Consider the following 20,378-nt stretch of genomic DNA (forward strand, 5'->3'; position numbering starts at 1 on the left):
TCTAACAAAATGTGCATAAGACATGACATCAAACCAAACCAAATGCTTTAAATATACTTTGTTAAACCATCAGTACACATAGACCTAAATTCATTTTTTAAAATGGTCACATACTCCATTACTTTATAGAAGTGAAACGTTACTTCCTTATTAATGAATGGATATTTAGCCTATCTCTGGGGCACTTAGGTGGCTCAGTCTGGTGAGCATCTGACTGTTGATGTTGGCTCAGATCATGATCTTGTGGTCGTGAGATCGAGCCCTGTGTTGGCCTCTGCACTGTTAACGTGGAGTCTGCTTGGGATTCTCTCTCTCTCCCTCTCTGTCTCTGCTCCCCCTCAATGCTTGGGCTCCCGAGTGTGCACATTCTCTGTCTCTCAAAATAAGTCAATAAACATTTAGACTATCTCCTTCACATATATCCTTCACATATACATGTGACTATATCCTTCACATATACAATATCCTTCACATATACATGTAACATATATATATATATATATATATATATATATATAAGTAACCTTAATATATCTGTCCTATTTTGTATATGTAATAATATATAATAAATGCCCTTATAGTGTGTGTGTGTGTGTGTGTGTGTGTGTGTGTGTGTGTTTGCACGTGCAGGCACACATGCTTGCTTATAGAAGTCACGTATTTCAGAAGGACCCAGTCCTGGCAATGAAACCATTGGAATAGAGATGACCTACCTGAAATATTTTTCTCACGTTATATTATTTATTTTTGCCAGTGACAGAGACAGAGCACAAGCAGGGGAGGGGCAGAGAAAGAGGGAGACACAGAATCTGAAGCAGGCTCCAGGCTCTGAGCTGTTAACACAGAGCCTGACACAAGGCTCAAGATCGTGAAGTGCAAGATCATGACCTGAGCTGAAGTTGGATGCTTACCCAACTGTCCCACTCAGGTGCCCCGACATATTTGAAATTTTGAAATACACTGCTAAATCACCTTTCAGAAAGGAGTTACCAATTTCATCCAACCACAGTGTCTAAGAATGTCATTTTCCTCACATTTCCTAACTTTGGTTATTTTATTTAATAAAATATTTATCACTATGACTGCAAAAAGTGGTATCTCAATGGTATTTACATTTTTCTCATTAGCACATAGGATGAAATATCTCCACGAAAAATACGAAATTTGTTCATCATGAAGATTAGCTCAAACTAGAAAAGATTGTTGCATAGGAAAATAACAATTACCTACTATTTAAATATTGCTATAGGCTTACCTATCAGAATCTTTATTTTCTGTAATAGGCAATTGATGGTTATCAGTTTTTCCATTCTGTCTTTGTGGAATTAATCCAGCAGCCGCAGCATCATATATGTTTTCTGATACTTCCATGTCACTTCCTCTGTGCTTCTTTTTTTCTTCAACCTTTAATGGAACTTGATACTAAAGGTAATTGTTACTTTAGTCAATAAAAAGAAGTTTTTTTTCATTAGCTTTATCAGTTGACACTTAGTTTGTCATAAATTCAATGGAGGAAAATATTTTGTGTTTACTTTATCATTACAAGTAATTGTAATTTTTATAAACTCTCCTTCATTTCTGTTGGAATTAAAAAAAGCAAAAGTTACCAAACTTTCTAAAAGGGCTTTCTTAATTTTGTACTTATTCATGTCCACACTTTGCTACCGAGAATTCCCCACCCACCCCACCCCATCTGACCAAGAGATACAAAGAAATGAAAGGACAAGAGACAAAATGTGTCCTTTTCTTTCCTTACCACCTGGGTTTTACACAACAGCCAGATTTAAAACATGTGACATGGAGGTGCTCCTGTAACAAAACCAGGAAGCTTTCCTCTTTCTGCACGGAGCTATTCTTTCCCTGACTGCCTTTTACAATTCTTTTTCTTTTGGATCCTAAGGTTCTCAAAAAAAATGACAGTGTCCCCTAAAATTTATGAGCCAAAGTTTGCCACAACACAAAAGGAACAAAGTGAAACAGACGTTAGGGTGGAATTCTGGGAAATTAGTAATGCTCTCCGAATCTCACATTCAATAAGCATAAAACTTTATAGGGAGAGGGTATAAAAGTAATGATCACCTTTAATCCCATTTCCTACTGATAATGCGAGTAAAACTCAAAAAGGTTAAATGATTCATCCCAAGTTCCTAAAGTGGCATTTCCTAGCATTTTATGGCACCAAAAGAGATGATACAATTCTTGAATGCTGAATCAGAGAAATGTCCACAAATTCATTAAATTAGTCAGATGCATGAAAAGTGTGACTTTCGCAAAGTAAATTAGTACCTTGATAGGGGACGAGGAGATTAGCTACTTATTCTTTTAAAGGAGGGTATCTCTAGATTTTGTCTATTTCGAAAGTCCTGTGTGGACTTTTGAGATGTGTTCTCAAAACTCAGTTTTCTCCCTTGGAGTTAAATACTGAAGGTTTGCTGAAGGTTTATGCTACCTACATGGTAAAAATCATACAGGCCCAAAGGTATCATACTCTATTGAACATAAAGTGAAGGTTTGACTCAACAGAAACATCTGAGAATAAGATTAAAAAATGTGAAAAAAGGGGTGATAATACAAATAGCTGTTATTAAGCCTATCTCAAAGGGGTCATGTTGAAATTCTAAGTTCCAAGATTGTGAATAAAGCAGACAAGACTGCCTATTTTTGTGGGCAATAAGCTTAGGAATTCCCTGAGCCTGCACTGATGGGTTAACCAGGCATATAAAATTACAAAGCCATAGGATGCTCACACCCAAGTTTGGGTAAACAATATTAGGTATCTAGGTATAGAGAGGGCGGGGCAAAGGCTCCAAGACCAAGGTGTGAGAGGTAAACAAGATTAGATATTCAGGAGGACACACTCCCCAATTTAGTACTATGGCAGAAAGCTGCTTTCACAGGAAGGAAGGACCAAATGAGGTAAACAGGTAAATAGGGCTATAGGCTGTAGGCTGCAGGGTGAAGATGCCCAGAGGGGAGCTAATTAGCAAACGAAAGGTGCCTTGTGGATCCTGAGGTAGCAACTTTCTCCTCCCCTAGACTAGCTAAGATAAACAGAGAAGCTGCCTCAGGTCAGCTGTTAACAACCATCTGCCAGGCGCTAGGATTTTGTTTTACATTGACCCTAACCCCTAACACCCTATATCTTGAAATCTCCTTTCCCTCATGCCCATGAGTTCATGTTCACAGATTGATTGTCTCTTTGTGCAGGTCCATCACCATGTTTGGAAGCCTTCTGATCCTATTAAAAACAGAGCAAGGACCCTTAATCCGGGCTCGTGTGTTCTCCGGGACATTAGCTGTCTCTCCCATTGTAATCCTGCATCCCGCTGCTGTCTTGCTAGACAAGCAAGAAACCTAGACCCAGAGTCTACAGACACATACTGAAGCAATACATAGATTGCTTTAGCTGGGAACATTTGTTTATATTCCTTCTCTTAGTTATTGCTTCTTTCTCATTTTATTGTTTATGGAAATGCAATTTATATTTAAGCCAATATATTAAAAAAAAAACAACCTGGAGATTATTATCGTTTTTAAGCAGTTTCTTTATGGTTATTCTGGTTCATGAGGTTTCATGGTACTTATATAGCTAAGTTAGTTTCCCAGTTCATATACTACTTGGAAGACTGACACTGAGACTTTAAGGAGAACAAATCACAAGAATGTTTCCCTGAACTCCTTTTTGTAAGATAGCAGAAATAATCTATTTCCAGACACAATTACTTATTTAGACAATTCCATTGTATGCACACTCTTGTTCTTTTGAGTGGAGAATCAGAATCTATCAGATAATTGCTAAAGAGAAAAAAACAAGAGTAACAGCAAGGCGGACCTCCTTCTGTTTTGGAGGTTGAACTTTCTCTCTTTCCAAAGACAGGAACTCTACTCCTGACATGCCTATCTCATTCTTAAACCTTTGCATATCTTGATGTAATTCTTCACTTAGATGTACTTCAGATGCTGGAAAACTAGATGCTGAAGAAGAACTCACAATTTGTAATTCAGAATCAATACTTTTATAGTTATGAGTACTGTCATTATCGGCATATAATGACTTCTGGAAAAAAGTCTTGTACTGGTTTTGTTTTCTCGTAAGTGATGATCTCACGGCTTGTGGGTTTCAGCCCCACGTTGAGCTCTGCGTTGACAGCTCGGAGCCTGCAACCTGCTTTGGATTCTGTGTCTCCCTCTGTCTCTGCCCCTACCCCGCTTGCACTCTGTGTCTCTCTCTGTCTCAAAAATAAATAAACTTTAAAAAAATTTTAAAACTACCGTAAAAAGCATGGGGGGAGAAGAGGGAAAAAGAAACAAACAAACAAACAAAAACACATGACCAAGCAATCAAGCATGAGCTTAAGACAAAAAATAAAAGGAAAAATGTGAGCAAAAGAAGGTAAGTGGAAACAACATGCATTTTTCGACAGGTACATAAGTAGGATTGGGAATATACTATGAACAATAGTCTCTTTTAAACCTTTTAAAGATATATGTCTCTCTCTATGTGTCTGTGTGTGTGTGTATATATATATATATATATATATATATATATATATGTATGTGTGTGTGTGTATGTGTATGTGTACATATATATGTATACATGTATGTGTGTGTATATATATAAGTGTAAATATATATGTGTATGTAACTGTATATTATATATATATCTCTATCTCTATCTATACTTATCTATCTATCTATCTATCTTTCTAATATTTATGTAAAAGAAAGGCTTTGATTCACAGTATATCCCTAATAATACTGATCTTATCACTCTACAGTTATCTGGTTATAAATGCTTTAATAAAGAATTTAATTTTTTTCACTATAAATAAACTGTTCAATTCCTGGCACCTATCGCTTGCGAAAAGCTAGAAATTATTACTAGACTAACAAAAGAACAGAAAAAGAGAGGTTCCTAACACGTCAACATTCACTATGGAGAAAGAATTGGGAATGAGAATTCTAGGAAGAAATGGGAACCTTCAAAGGATGTGTGTAATGGGACACAGATGGGGTTACACAAGCAAAGGCTGAGGACTTTTTCTCTGCAATGTTAAGCTCACAATAGGAGGATACTAAAAATATACTGTAACCTTCTTTCTTATGTAACTCCTGATTTCCTCAATAGAATTCATTTGCGTGTATACATGTTAGACACTAAAACGGAATATAAACTGAAGCCTGACTTTTTAAATTCACATATTTAATTGTGATATATCATGCGTATTTTGTTACTTTTCAAACTCCATTCTACGGAATTCCATTTCCCTACTCATTTATTCACATTCAAAAACCATGACATTGCTTCTTCCAAGCAAGACGTTATTCTAGGAGCTCCAGGACTCAAACAAGTGTGTTTCCTAACCTCCAGGAGCTTATCATGACTGAGGGGCTTTGAAATGAATACTGAAGTACATATCAGATGTCTGAAGCTTTAAATTTTAGAATCTGACACAAGGACTGGGAGGAGATAGTGTTCAAAGCTAGAATAGGAAAGATTTCTGAAATCAGAAAGTTGACAACTTGGCTATGAAGAGCCTCTGCTCATAGAGCTACTCTTTTCAGCAAAATACGTATTCTTCGGGGAGATGCACCATTTTAACTTACTCTTCATGCAGTTATTTGAAAACTACAGGAGAACAGCTTTGTAAGGTAAATGTTGAGAAATAATGTAAACATCTAAATTTCTACCTTTTCTAATATTATTTTAGTCCAAATGTAGAACAAAGGATAGAGCCAAAGGAAAATCCTGTATGTCACTAAAATAAAACTTGCCCTGGGCGGGGGGGGGGGGGGGGACCTGCAATAGATACTTGGACCCAATCAGGTTTCATTTGGGCATGAGTATTATCAGTCATGTTACTATCACAGTGAGAATCCTTATCCTTAAGCAAATGTCATATTGCCTCCATGATGGGAAAGCTTTTCCCAATATAATATGACGGTCATTATATATTTTCCAGCCCATTCTTTTATCGGCCTCCACCTGTAGGATTTACCAAAGTACAACAAAACAAAACAAAACATTCAACGTGTCATGTATCTGTGAAGTGGTTTGTTCTTGCTAACTTTCCATGACACACATAAAATGATGATACACAGGCTTCTCTTAAATGTTCAGAGTAAATAAGGGAGAAAACACAATTCAGAGCAGGAAAGCGAGTTTCACAGGAGGGTACTTTACCTTGGTCCCAAAATCTAAGACTTGGCTAGATGATGTAGACCATGAATCATCAGGACCAGGTTTGTCGGAAAGCCTTTAGAGCAAAAAAAAAATAGAAGAAAAACATGTTCATTCATTTAACAACACAATTTAAAAAAGTTAAGGGAAAGGTCGCCTATCTGTTTATTGCACGAAGTTTCTTGGTATCATTAAAATTGGCCTCTGGTTTTTTCATTAAGTTTTATTTTAATGCCAGTAATAGCAACATCCAGAGTTATCTTAGTTTAAGTTGTACAATATAGTGATTCACCAACTCCATACTCACCCCGTGCTCATCATGACAAGGGCACTCCTTCATCCCCATCATCTCTTTCACCCCTCCCACCACTCACCTCCACTCCGCAACCAGCCGTTTCTTCTCTGCAGTGAAGAGCCTATTTCTTGGTTTCTCTCCCCTTTTCTTTCCTCCCTTTGCTCGTTTGTTGTTTCTTAAGTGCTACATGAGTAAAATCATATGGCATTTGTCTTTCCCTGACTTTGCTTACCATACTACACTCAGGCTCCATCCAGGTGATTGCAAACGGCAAGATTTCATTGTTTTATGATTGAGTAATATTACAGTGTGTGTGTGTGTGTGTGTGTGTGTGTGTGTGTATGTGTGTGTGTCTGCGTATGGATATACATATACACACACACATACATTCATATAGGGCTTCGTCTTGGTTCACTCAGCTGTCAATGGACGCTTGCGCTGGGTGTTGGAAATAATGCTGCAATAAACACAGGAGTGTGTGTGTCCCGTGGAATTCGTGTTTTTGTATTCTCTTGGATAGTATCCAGGAGTGCAATTACTGGATCATAGGAGAGTTCTGGTTTTAATTTTGTGAGGAACCTCCATACTGTTTTCCACAGGGCCCGCCCCCATTTGCATTTCCTCCAACGGTGCAAGAGGTTTCCTTTGTCTCCACATCCTCGCAAACACTTGCTTCTTGTGTCTTGGAGTGTAGCCATTCTGACAGGTGTGACGTGGTATCTCGTTGTAGTTTGGGAGAGCATCTTTTCATGTGTCTGTTGACCATCTGTATGTTGTCTTTGGAAAAGTGTCTGGTTATGTCTACTGCTCATTTGTAAACTGGGCTCTTTTGGAGGGGGGTGATGTTGACATGTATCCATTTTTTAGACATTGTGGATACTAACCCTTTACTGGATTTGCAAAACATTTCCAAATTTGTTCTCCCATTCCAGAGGTTGCCTTTCAGTTTTGACGGTTTCCTTCACTGTGCAAAAGCTTCGTAGGTTGATATAGCCCCCAAACTTTATTCTTGCTTTATTTCCCTTGGCTCAAGAGACATAACTAGTAAAATGTGGCTACAGCCAAAGTCAGAGAAATGACGGCCTGTGCTCTCTTCAAGGATTTTTTTTTTTTTTTATGGTTTCAAGTCTCACACTTAGGTGTTTAATTCATTCTGAGTTTATTTGTGTGTATGGTACAGAAATTGGTCCAGGTTCATTCTTTGGCATGTGGCTTGTCCAGTTTTCCCAACACCACTTGGTGAAGAGAATGCCTTTTCCCCACTGGATAGTCGTTCCTGTTTGTAGAAGATGAACTGACCATACAGTGGTGGATTGATGTCTGGGTTTGCGGTTCTATTCCACTGAAGTATAAGGCTATTTTGTACGCCAGTACCCACCATACTGTTTGGATTCCTACAGCTTTGGAATAGAACTTGAAAGCTGAGATTGCGATACCTCCAGGGTTCCTCGTTTTCAATATTGCTTTGGCCGTTCAAGGCCTTTTGTGGTTCTATACAACGTGTAGGCTTGTTTGTCTAACTCTGTGACAAATGCTGTTGGTATGGTGACAGGGATTGCATGACATATGTAGATGGCTTTGGGTAGTGTAGACACTTTAAAAATATGTATTCTTCCCATCTGTGAGCATCGGATGTCTTTCTCTTTCTTTCCGTCACCTTCAATTTCTTTCATCAGTGTTTTACGCTTTCCAGAGTACAGGGCTTTCACAATTTGGACCCTGTTTTAAAAAAAGCTTTCTGTTCTCTATTTGGCCTCGACCTCTCCTACCCTGTGAAATCTCCAGGAAAGACCCAGTCTGAGTTTCCATAACCAAATGTGACAGGCAGACAATGCTCTGAAATGGTTGAAAATGAAATGTATAAACGTTACCACAATGACTTCTCACCTCACATCTGTCAGAATGGCTCAGTTTCAACACACAGGAAACAACAAGGGTTGCTCAGGGTGTGGAGGAAAAACAACCCTTGTGCACCGGTCATGGGATATAAATTGGTATCGCCACAGTGAAAGCCACTATGGAGGGGCCTCAATGAATTTAAAACACAAATACCACAGGATCCAGTGATTCCACTACTGGGTATTTATTTACCCAAGGGAAATGGAAGTACTAATTTGAAAAGATATATGCACCCCTATCTTTATTATAGCATTATTTACAATAGACAAGATACGGAAGCAACCCAAGTGTCCACCAATACATGAAGACACCACACACACACACGCAGACATACACACACACACACACACACACACACACACACAGACATGCACACACTGAAATATTACGCAGCTCTAAATGAGAATGAGATGCTGCCATCTGCAACATCATGGATGTACCTAGATGGTATGAGGGTAAGTGAAATAAGTCAGACAGAGAAAGACAAATCCTATATGATTTCACTTCTGTGTAGAATGTAAAAAGGGGAATAAATGAACAAACAGAGCAAAAGCAGAAACAGACCCATAACTGCAGAGATTTGACTCTTGCCAGAAGGGAGGGGAGGTGGGGGGATGGACAAAGTGGGGGAAGGGGAGAGGGGAGTTCAGGGTTCCAGTTATAGAATGAATAAATCACAAGGCTCAAAGGTACAGCATAGGGAATCTAGCCAGTGGTATCGTAATAGCATCATACATTAACAGATGGGAGCTACGCTTATGGCGATCACGGTGAAACATCCAGAGTTGTTGCATCACATATTACCTTGTGTGTCAGGTAGACCTCCGTTTAAGTAAACGTATCAAAGTTTCGGTTTCTATGTTATGAGTGGTAGTACTAACAAGAGATGGAAAGAGTCAAAGTTCCCAAGGCCAACTTTGTTCCCACACTGGTCTTGCCTTATTTAGGTCCATAATAACTAGCAAGACATTCCAAGCCTTCAGGGGCATTCAGCTACCCAAGGACAGAGACTGTGATCAAAATGGTCCTGGTAGTTGTGCCTCTGTTTCTCTATACGCTGCCTGACTATTTTCTTCCCTATGAGCTCCCACTCCTATATCACTCTTCGGCACGGTTCTGTGGCATCCCCCAACCTTTCAATCTTTAGCCTATGAAGCCACACACACCTACAACAAGGATGGGCTCAAATGACCGAGGGTAGGAACCATGTCCTGCTCCTGGAGAACAAGCTAACTGGCAGTCTCAGTCATCCACACAGTCACCTCAACATAGGCATGTTATCACCGATCCAGATGAAGCTCCCTTACTGATTTGACAAGTCAGTCCTACCCCTTTCCAGCCCTACAAGTACATGGGAAGGGCATCACAGATTTAGGAAAAGAGGTGGAGTGAGGAGACAGCTTGCCTTGGGCCATACATCCCTGATGTTCGGAATCTCCACCCCCCACCCCCAATTCCTTGAGAGGATCTAAGCTATCCTCCCTCAGTTGGGGTGGAAGTAGGGGATATCATATTTCTATTTGCTGTAAACAGACTCTTCCCAGCTGCTCAAATGATTTTTAATCTCTCTCATCAGAAAAGCTGAGGTATGCTCGCACCTTCAATGAAACCAACGCACACAAAAGCAGAAACCTGGTCACGACCCTCTTGAACTCTCTATTTGAATATGCCTTTCTAAACAACTCCCCTAATCCTGGGTCCTTCGTTCTTGTCAACCACCTTTATCTCACTTGGCATAAACCCCCGTATTCTGACATCTTTTCTCAAACTCGTATTCCTAACCAACTCAGTGTTGTTCTCCTTGAAACCTGGTCTCCTCTGCTAATTCGATTCTTACCCTCCTGCACTGTATTCATTAGACCAACTCCCCAGCTTTCTATTTTTAAACAGTTGCCTGCAAGATGAAGACAAAAATAAGGAAGAAAGGAAAGAAAGAAAGAAAAAAAGAAAACCAGAATTTAAATCGCATTTCTGTCACTTATCATATCCAAATAGGTCACTTCAATCTCTTTTGAGTTTCAAATTCTCCAGGGAAACAACCATCGGGCAAGGAGCTGAAACATAGGTTGACGTACCAGAGGGTGTTTTCAGGAATTAATGTCTGTGGTTCCGTAAATCTTGAGACCCTAAGTGCTTTTGATTTGGCCTCTAGAAAAACGGAGAGTCCTTCGCTGGCCGAAGTGGGGAAATTTTTGGAAAAAAAAAAAAAAGAAGAAGAAGAAATAGCAAGGAAACCAGAGAAGAAAGTCAAAAGGCAAAAACAGAGTACAAAAAGTCATGGGGAAAAAAAGCTGCAAAAAAACCCAAAAAGCTTCCTAGAACTAGACAAGGGTACTAGCCCAAAGGGAAACCAGCCTGGGAACTTAGGCAACAGAGAATCATATAGCAATATCCTCAAAATAGAGAGTGAGTTTAATTAACGTAACATGGTCTACAACTAGATATCCTTCTTTTACAGAAACCTCATTTGTCTCAAGAAGAGGGGACATCACTACGTCTAAGGACTTGCCTGACGACATCTTGCTTATTATGTAAAAGCCTTGACACCATGGCCATAGCTGACATCCACCCTAAAATCTCGGATGGTAAAAACAAGGGACGAGTTACCACTGCACTAATGACTTGTGTTAGCACTAGTGGTCAAATACATGAGGCCAAATGCTTGGACTAACCTGGGTTCTTAAGCAAACCCTAAATTCGTGTTCCGACATCATTATCTTTGACATTCTGAGTTGATCTGCCCTAGGATCTGTATCTTCATCTCCGTGCTGCTGAGGAACCAGAGAATGGATGCGGAAGCTTCAAGGGCTGACGGGCAAAGCCCCTCAGCTACCCGTTAACTATGGAAGCATGGTCGAGTCATCAACCTCCCTGAACCACAGTTGCCAAAGTAATAAAAAGTAGGCTACAATAACACAGCTACTTTGCAAAGCTGTACAATGACTATATAACTGAACAGATGGTACCCATAGGATATAGTGTCTGGTCCAGCGTAGAACACGCAACAACTGGTTTTGTTCTCTGCGTTCCCTTAGGAGACACATAATTTTCAGTTCATTCATTCCCTTTCCTTTCCTTTCATTATCCGTTTCATTTCATTTCATTCCTTTATACTTTGAGAGTGAGTGCACACAGAAATCGGGAAACATATCCCAAGGAGGCTGTCAGCGCAAACCCCGGCGTGGGGCTTGAACTCACAAACCTGAGTTGAAGTCAAGAGTCACACCCTTAACCGACTGAGCCACCCAGGTGCCCCAGCAAATGTCAGTTTTACAAATCCATAAAAATCCTACCTGGCTATAGAATCTTCCTCAGCATTCTTATCTGCTCCTAAAGAAGAAAGCAAAATACATGTTAAATCAACAATCGAAAAAATAGAGGAAATTACAAGTGTACGGCTTACGATTTGTGAAAAAGTATTGCTTTGGGACCACACCTGGAAACCACACTACACTGAATGGTAATTATACCATTCGTAGGCTTAAAGCACTAAGAAATCTTACTTTCTCCTCTATATTGACCAAAAGCAAGAATGGGTTTTATCAGAATTTGACACCTACAGGGGAACTGATGTTTACAATGGCCATCACTGACCGACTCTATGGCACTGGAGGCAACTGGTAGCGTTAGGAGAATGATTATCATGAGCGGCCAGTGTCAGACTGAAACTAGCATGATTTTTCTGGACTTCCACTCCTAGAGGAGTTGAAAGAGAGTATCTTTATTTTGCGGGAACACGGCAGAACTTCCCCAGCTCTTCAGCAGACACTCCTCAGTCTTAGGAGGAAACACCCCCTCACAACGTGTGCTCTATAGCCATTGTACTTTGCAGCATGGCCAAACCATAGCAAACAGACTCTCCCTGGCCTTATTTCCACTGGCAAGGCAAGAAGGAAAAATTTGGCATTCCAGTTTGATATGGTTCTAACCTCTTGAGGCTGTCTCCTTCCATTGCTAGAGAGTCCATCTAGACCCACCGCACATCACAGAGGAGGAGGATCCCAATGTGAGTGCTCTGTAGTGGTTCATGATGTCATTTTTCTCAACCCTCCCCATTAGGTGACACACATCTAGAGAAATCATACTTTTTTTCATGGGAGGCAGAGGCCAGCAGATCCTCTACTGATGAGCAACTAAACGAAACAAAGGGCAAAGAATAGCTTGAATGCCTACATTCAATTACCAGGATATTTTCACTTTCTAAACATTCAAAGACATCCACTCTATGATTCTAACTATATGACACCTGGAAAGAGCAAGGCTCTGGAGCTAAGGGTTGGGGTGAACGTAGGGATAAACGGGCACAGCACAGAGGACTTTTAAGGCAGTGCAACTCTTTCACACGATACCACAAAGGTGGATTCACATCATTACACATTTGTTAAAACTCATAGAATGTATAACACCAAGGCTGAACACTAATGCACATTAGAGACTTGGCCTCCAAATGAACAGTTCGTGTCCGTAGAAAATGCACCACTGTCGTAGGGTGCCTGGGTGGCTCAGTTGCTTCAGCGTCCAACTCTGGATCTGAGCTCAGGTCATGATCTCACCGTTCATGGGATCAAGTCCTGCATCAGGCTCTGTGCTGACAGCACAGGATTCTTTCCCCCCTCTCCCTCTGCCCCTTGGCTGCTCACACGCATGCATGCTCTCTCGCTCAAAACTAAACCAAGGAACTGAAAAAAAAAATCCTACTAAAAATGGACCACTGTCGTGCCAGATGTTAACAGCAGGGGAGGCTAGGCGTGTACGGGAGCGCGGTGTGTTATATGGGGTCTCTCCGTACTTCCTATTATATTTTGCTGTGAACTTAAAACTGATGTCAAAAATCAGGCTTATTAAATGTATGAAACAACAAAAACAACAAAATATGGTATCCATTGAAGCTACTCTTAGCATATACAAACTCATGATACAGTCACCTTGAACATTAAAATAGAGATCAAAGTAACACAATAGGGGTACTGTCTCCCATTTGGAAGTATATGAAAATGCATAAACAAAACACAAAAATACAACAGTTATTTGTATACTTAGGCAAGAAAACAATTGATGAATATGATCCGAAATCTTATACCTACAAACAGGGGTTCAGCACCATAGGAAACAAACCTGGGTTTTCCAGATAATTAAGAGATTTTCATTCTAAGTTTAAATCAAAAATCATTATGTTGATCACACCTAAGAATCATAATGAAAGCTTAATCACATAAAAAAATAAAAAGATGATAATGACCTAATATTGCCCTAGTACTTTTTACACAAATACCTACTTCATATGGATGATGAAACTGAAACCAGTACCATGGTAACCGTCATGTTACTTGCTAGTAAAACAAAATTTGAAGACACCACCAAAAATGACGTCAGGGCTATAATTCCTATGCAGAACAGATTTCACCCAGCAGGCCGAAGATGGCTACCCTCAGAACATCCTACTTGAATGACTGGCCCTTGGCTGTTCCCTGGGATCTTGGATTTAAGGAGGGTTCCCACCATTCCCTAGCTGGTTAAGAGTGGTTCACTGTGCCTAAGTGCTGCTACACTCAATGTGCTTAAGGCCGTACGCTTGATTTCCTTTCTGGAAACCTGGAATTTGGGGACATGCTAAGGAGAAGATGCCTATGTGATTAGCATTTGATGAAAACCTCGGGCACTGAGTATCCATAAGCCTCGTACTGGCCCACAACATTTCACTTGTGCTGTCCTAATTTCATGCTGGAGGAATTTAGCACATCCTGCCAACTCCATAGAGAAAGGATTCCTGGAAGCCTGCGCTTGGTTTCCTCTGGCCTTTCACCCCGTGCACCATTGCTCGGTGCTGATTGGCCTTTCTAGCCTGTCCCCATACCAATCCACACGCATGACTACAACTATATGCGGAGTCCTGTGACCTCTTCTAGTGAATCATCAAATCTGGGTGTCACTGGGATGCCTCTAACACAACTGCACTTTGTGAAATTTTATTATTTGGGTTGATGTCTTACACGTGGTTACAGTCAGAAGGTTATGTCACAGAATACCTTTCCTGGAATCTCTTTTCTTGGTATTTGACTTGAAAATTCCTACATACCTATATATCCATTTGAAGAAAGGTTTAAAAGGAATACATGAAATCATGATGTCAGAAAGTGTGAAACAAGCAACAATCTTATTTTACTCCGAAAAGAGAGAGAGAGAGAGAGAGAGAGAGAGAGCAAATCCTGGTGATTGCCCCTATGTTCTACCATATAAAAGTTCTCTGAAATATGAAAAATCAGTTAATTTTCTCCAACTCCCTAGGACTTAGTTCATTTTTCTGGCAGATAGGAATCAAAGAAGTAACAGGGATCATTCTACAACAACCAGAACTGTCAGACAGAATATGAAAACATACTACTGATTATAGTGTGCTTTTGTTTCTTTTCCTTATTTTCCCAGAACATTAAAAATATAGTTCACCTATTAAAGGCAGTTATTGCCAAAGTAATCAAAAGTCACAAATACGGCATCCAAAATGTCCGATGCGTTATCTTGATGTCTCCTTATGTGACCCTCCTTCCAATTCTCTTATTTTGCCCTAAAGGATACTACCGTATGAAGTACCCCCATTTTATATGGCATTAACGTATATACATTTATCGCTGACTACAAACGCTTATGTTCACCCATGGTACTTAGGACATAACTCTGCATCATCAGCTAGGTCAGGCCTTAATGTCTTGCCAACAGTGAGGATAACAGTAAGAGTGGGAACATTTGGGGATACGACTCTGACAAATTCTGGTACGAGAAGCTCACCTGATAGTGTTGCTGCATTTCCAATAGTCTGCTCTTCCCTTTAAAGAACTAGTGTATTTTACCACCTTCCAGTACAAACACCATACACACCGGCTTACCTTCCTTCATTTATTCCCTGTAGTCTCTGCCATTCACATGATTCCCTCTTTGGCTCTTCTCTTCTTTCCTGGGGTTCCTCGGGCCTTCCAGGGTCTTGAAAGGGAACTAGTCATTTAGCTCCTTTGGTGGCACTCTCAATTTAATCTGTTGCTGACACCACATACGATATGCAACTTACCTCCTTTTCACATCTCTTTCTCTTTCCTATGCACTTAACAGGCCGTTTTCTTGAGATATTAGAACATATCAGTATTCCTGTTTTAAATCAACCTTCTGTCAAATGACCTTTGAATAAAATACAGTTCTTACCTTCTACTTGTCCATGTAATATCCTTTGCCCTTTCTGATCCACAGCTCCAGAGACATGAGGAACATATTTGTTGGGCTTCTCAGACATACTCTGTTAAAAGTAGCATCAGTAATGAGTTGCGTGAAGACTTCCTAAGCCTTTTCCAAGAAAATTTCTGAATTTATGATTTTAATAACAATCAGACTTACAAATAAGGAAAATGTATTGAACACCAAAACATTTAAATACAAAACCTCACATATGCTCTCTTGATTCAGCGTCCCTTTGAATCTTCATTTGGCTATTGACTCTCTAAACTGATCATGGAAGGCCAGAATAAAGACTTTCAAAGGCAGAAGCCTGGCTTGTATGCAGATTTCAAAAAGGAACTAACAAAACACCTTCCTTTGCATTCCTGACCAAAATAAAAGGACATTTGAAATAAGTTTTGAAACAAATTCTTTAAAATGTACTTGCTATAAATGAAAACTGCTTCTAACCAAATGGCAGACATTTGTTTCAGTGTCAATTCATACCTCACATGATCAGAAACTTTGGAGTGTATCATGTTGAGTATCAACAAAACACTGTTGTAGCTGCTGCTTCGTTCAGGGAAACAAAGGCTTGACCTTTTTCTTGACGAAAGAAGGGTTGGATCGAATGGCAAAGTAGTAAGAAAAAACTTTTCTGAAAATCACGGTGAACTAGTAGCAGAAACAATGTAGATATAGGTATGGAACTCTTCACAATGTGTAGTAAGCATTCAAACGGCAAGTATAAGAACATGTATGTCTTAGTCACTCATTTCCCTATGCACACTCTCTTTTTTACACACAACAATAATAATGATTATGATGATGGAGTGAGCCTTCCTACTTCTTGGTGACTCCAAGACATTGGAGTAAAATGATGATCCGTGGTCCTCTCTGTCCAGAATGTCCCTCGCCACGGTCTACACGACTGGTCCTTCTCATCTTTCACTTGGCACCTTTTGCCACTCTCAGATCTTTTCCGACTACCAAAATTCCCACTCCCACTCTCATCCTCATCCTCACTACAAACGCCCCCCCCCCCAATTTTCTCTCAACTAACATTGTCCATTTCCTATCGATGAAGCCTTTATAGTGACTTATAACGGATTGCTGTTGACTTACTTTTCTGCTCCGACCACAACAACCTAAACCCTCCACTTGTACACTCAGTAGCTAACTGCTTCGTACGTACTCAGTATACAAGGACCAAGTAATTAAGGTCAAAACATTTACACTAATCTCACTGAGAAGATCTCAAAAGTACCAAATCACTCTACTGTTGACCCTTGAACAAAGCAAGGGTTACGGGCTCTGATGGCCATGCACTCGAAAATCCACAAATATCTTTTGAAACCTCAAAACCAAATCAAAAAAACAAAAATGCCTACTGAATTTCCTACTTTCGAAGCAATTACACTTAGAAATCAAAAAGTATATATGTATTGAAAACCAGAACATTAAAGCAGAAGCGCTTGTGTACGCTCTCTAGGTCTAATCTACCTTTTCGGCATCATTTGGCCATTGACTCTGTACACTGAGCATGGGAGGTCAGGGTTAGGATAACGGAATGCTGAGCTTACCAACAATATACACAGTCGATTAATGCATGTTTCCCCTGTTATATGTATTACATACTGTATCCTTACACTATCAACTGAAGAAAAGGTTACTAAGAAAATCATAAGGGAGGGGTGCTGGGTGGCACTGTCGGTTAAGGGTCAGGCTCTTGACTTTGGCTCACGTCATGATCTAGACTTCCTGAGTTCAACGCTGGCAGTCTGGAGCCTGATGAAGATTCTCTCTCTGACCCCGCTTCCCTACTCACCTGCTCTGTCCCCTCTCTTTCTCCCAAAATAAATAATTAAAAAAAAAAAAACCCAAGACGAAAAAGACAATCATAAGGAAGAGAAAATACAGGATGGTACTGTATTTATTGAAAAGAAATCTGTATGTATGTGGACTCCCACAGTCCAAACCCATCTTGTTCAAGGGTCCAACGTATACCTATATGATGTCTCCACTAAGAGTTTACTGGAACTTATTATAGCCCCACATGAGAAAATCAAAAGCCGATTCTAACTTTGCCATTCTTTTCTGGACACTAGGGCCATTTTATTGGCCTTCGAACATCTTCCCATTGAAAACAAGTATTCCTGGGGGGCCTGGGTGACTTAGTCGATTAGGCACCCAACTTTGAAACTGCGAAAAAGAAAGTAAAAGGTGGAGGGGGGAGTTAAGATGGCAGGGGAGGGGATCAGAATTTCCCTTGTCCCTCAAACACAGCAGTATTGAGGTCACAACACTTGGAATGGCAGGAATACAGGCTGCAGAGGGACAGAAAAATCTCCACAGGTGCAGAGTGACAGCTTGGCGGGACAGAAGGGTGTGTATGCGAATTGGGAGAAATAAAATGGGCAGCACAGGCATGAGGTGGGGGAAGCCCTTTGGTGGAGAAACGAAAGGAAGGTAGAGAGAGAGGCTGTGGGAAGTGCCTTTGGATATGAGAAAGCCTGTCCGGACCACAGACCAAGGAGAGGTCCAGAGAGCCAGTTTCTACTTTGCAAAACCGCCTTAGAGGCTGAAAAAACAGTATTTTCAAGGTGGCCAGACTTTCTCTAGACCAGAGCTACGACCTCCCATGCCTGGTTTGGAGGGAGCCGCCCCTAGGCTTGGTAGCAATCTCAGGGCTACACTGGGAGAGAACACCTTGAGTACGGTGGAAAGGGGAGGTATTGCCCTGCCCAAGGGAAAAAGACCGTGCAGGCACGAGCCAGAGGCCTTCTGTCCACTGGGCAGAGTGGCGCAACTCCACTACCAGGTCCGAGCAAAGCGGGATCCTACAGGGTTTTGAATCCCAGCTCAGTGCTCAGGTGGCACAGGGGACTGTGCAGCAAGACAAGCCGGCTCCCCAGGCTATTCCGTGAGGATAGCCTAAACAGTGAGTTTTGAGACACCTCGTGTGGGCAGGAGAGATTGGGGTGTCGCCATTTCTCTCCCCATGACCAACATCGTGGGGCTTCAGGGAATGGACACTGAGCCTCCGTGGAGGCAGGCCCATTACACCAAACCCTGACTCCCTGTGCCTCGTAACTGCTTCTCTATAGGAGTGAGACTGACACTCATGGGACCAGACAGCCCGTCGTCTAGACCAGCACAGCCACCAGTCCCAGGCACCAATAGACAACTCTCCTCCGGTTTTCTATCTTAGTTTGTTTGTTTTCATTTGAGTTATTATTCTTTTGTCTTTCTTTTTCTTTTTTAACGTTTATTTCTTTATTTGGAGAGAGAGAGAGAGTGAGTGATCAAGCAGAAGACAGGCAGAGAGAGGGAGAGAGAGAGAATCCGAGCAGGATCCATGCTCTCACTGCAGAACCTGATGGGGGTTTCGAACCCACCAACAGTGACAACATGACGTGAGCCAAATTCAAGAGTCGGACGCTTCACCTACTGAGACACCCAGGCGCCCATCTTTTCTTTCCTTTGCTTTCCCTTTCTTCTCTTTTCCCTTGTTTCTCTTTCTACTCTCCTCTTTCCTTGTCTCCCTTTGGAAACAGTCTAGTAGTCTCGAGTTGACGTGGGTCAAAGCTAATTATATCTCTACATTTATCTGTATATCTTAATATATACCTGTATATCTATACATAGATATAGATAGATAGATAGATAGATAGATAGATATAGATATAGATATATCTATATATTTTTCTCCCTTTGTTCCTCTGTTCTGGTTCTTTGTGGGTTTGATTGCACATTTTCTCTATACTTTTCTAGATCTCCTTCTTCATTTTCCTCCCTCTCTTTCTGGATTAAGCCCTAGAGCTCCTTTGAGTCACTGCCTGGTCTTTTTTTCCACTCCAGTCATTTCTCTTTTGGTTTGGGCTAAGGATACTTCACCACCTTCTTCTCCTTTTTCCCAGGATTACTTCGACCAACAAATCAAAGCACACCTGGTGGAAGGCCCAAACCGCCACTCCAAGTAGCGGGAACAGTAGCCAAAGACGCACCGAAAGAGTGCACACAACACACTCCAAAAACATTTGTTCAGCTGCCAGGCCCTGGAGCGTGTAGGAGCTCTTTTTAATATAGTAGTACTCGCAGGTGTGGGACACAGAACAAGCTATTAACACACATAAAGGGCAGGAATCTAGCCAAAACGACGAAATCGAAGAATTCTCCTCAAAAAACATTCCGGGAAGAAAGGACAGCCAGAGAAGGGCTCAAAAGACACAGAAACAATATATGTGAGCACATTTTTGGAATGACACTCATAAGACGCATAGTTGCGCTTGCCACCACGCACAGAAGACAGCAGACAATCTACTGCTTCAGAGATCAAGGACCTAAGGAATCGTCACGATGAACGCTGAAAATGAAATGGTGTAAAGGAGATACAAAGTAAACTAGATGCAGTGACAGCAAGGACGGGAGAAGCAGCAGACAGAATCGGTGAACAGAAGATCCAATGGTGGACAAAGATGAAGCAGAGAAAGGAAAGGAAGGAAATGACTAGATCACGAGGCAGGTACTAGAGACCGACGTGATTCGGTGAGATGAAATATTAGCCACATCCTACGAGTCCCAGAAGAAGACGAGTGAGAGAAAGGGGCAGAAGGTTGTTTTGAACAACTTATAGCTGAGAGCTTCCCTCATCTGGGGAAGCAAACGGGCATGCAAGTCCTGGCGGCACAGAAGAATTCCTTTCCAAATCAACAAACCCAGGTCAACACCACGACATGCCATAGCGAAACTGGAAAACTACAAAGATAAGGAGAGGATTCTGAAAGCAGCTAGGGACAAACG

At 41.0% G+C, this 20,378-nt stretch overlaps 1 protein-coding gene across 1 annotated transcript in view; it reads right to left on the bottom strand.

Annotated features, from left to right (window-relative positions):
• Positions 1-20,378, bottom strand: part of LOC125159788 (ankyrin repeat domain-containing protein 26-like) — a 708,468-nt gene that overhangs the window by 79,807 nt on the left and 608,283 nt on the right. The window contains exons 40-43 of the mRNA XM_047848410.1: positions 15,567-15,657; positions 11,669-11,705; positions 6,185-6,257; positions 1,256-1,422 (exon numbers count right to left, since the gene is read on the bottom strand). Coding sequence (XP_047704366.1) covers positions 1,256-1,422; positions 6,185-6,257; positions 11,669-11,705; positions 15,567-15,657 — 368 coding nt within the window. The remainder of the gene's footprint in view (positions 1-1,255; positions 1,423-6,184; positions 6,258-11,668; positions 11,706-15,566; positions 15,658-20,378) is intronic.

This window comes from Prionailurus viverrinus, unplaced genomic scaffold (assembly GCF_022837055.1).
Source record: "Prionailurus viverrinus isolate Anna unplaced genomic scaffold, UM_Priviv_1.0 scaffold_62, whole genome shotgun sequence".
NCBI lineage: Eukaryota > Metazoa > Chordata > Mammalia > Carnivora > Felidae > Prionailurus > Prionailurus viverrinus.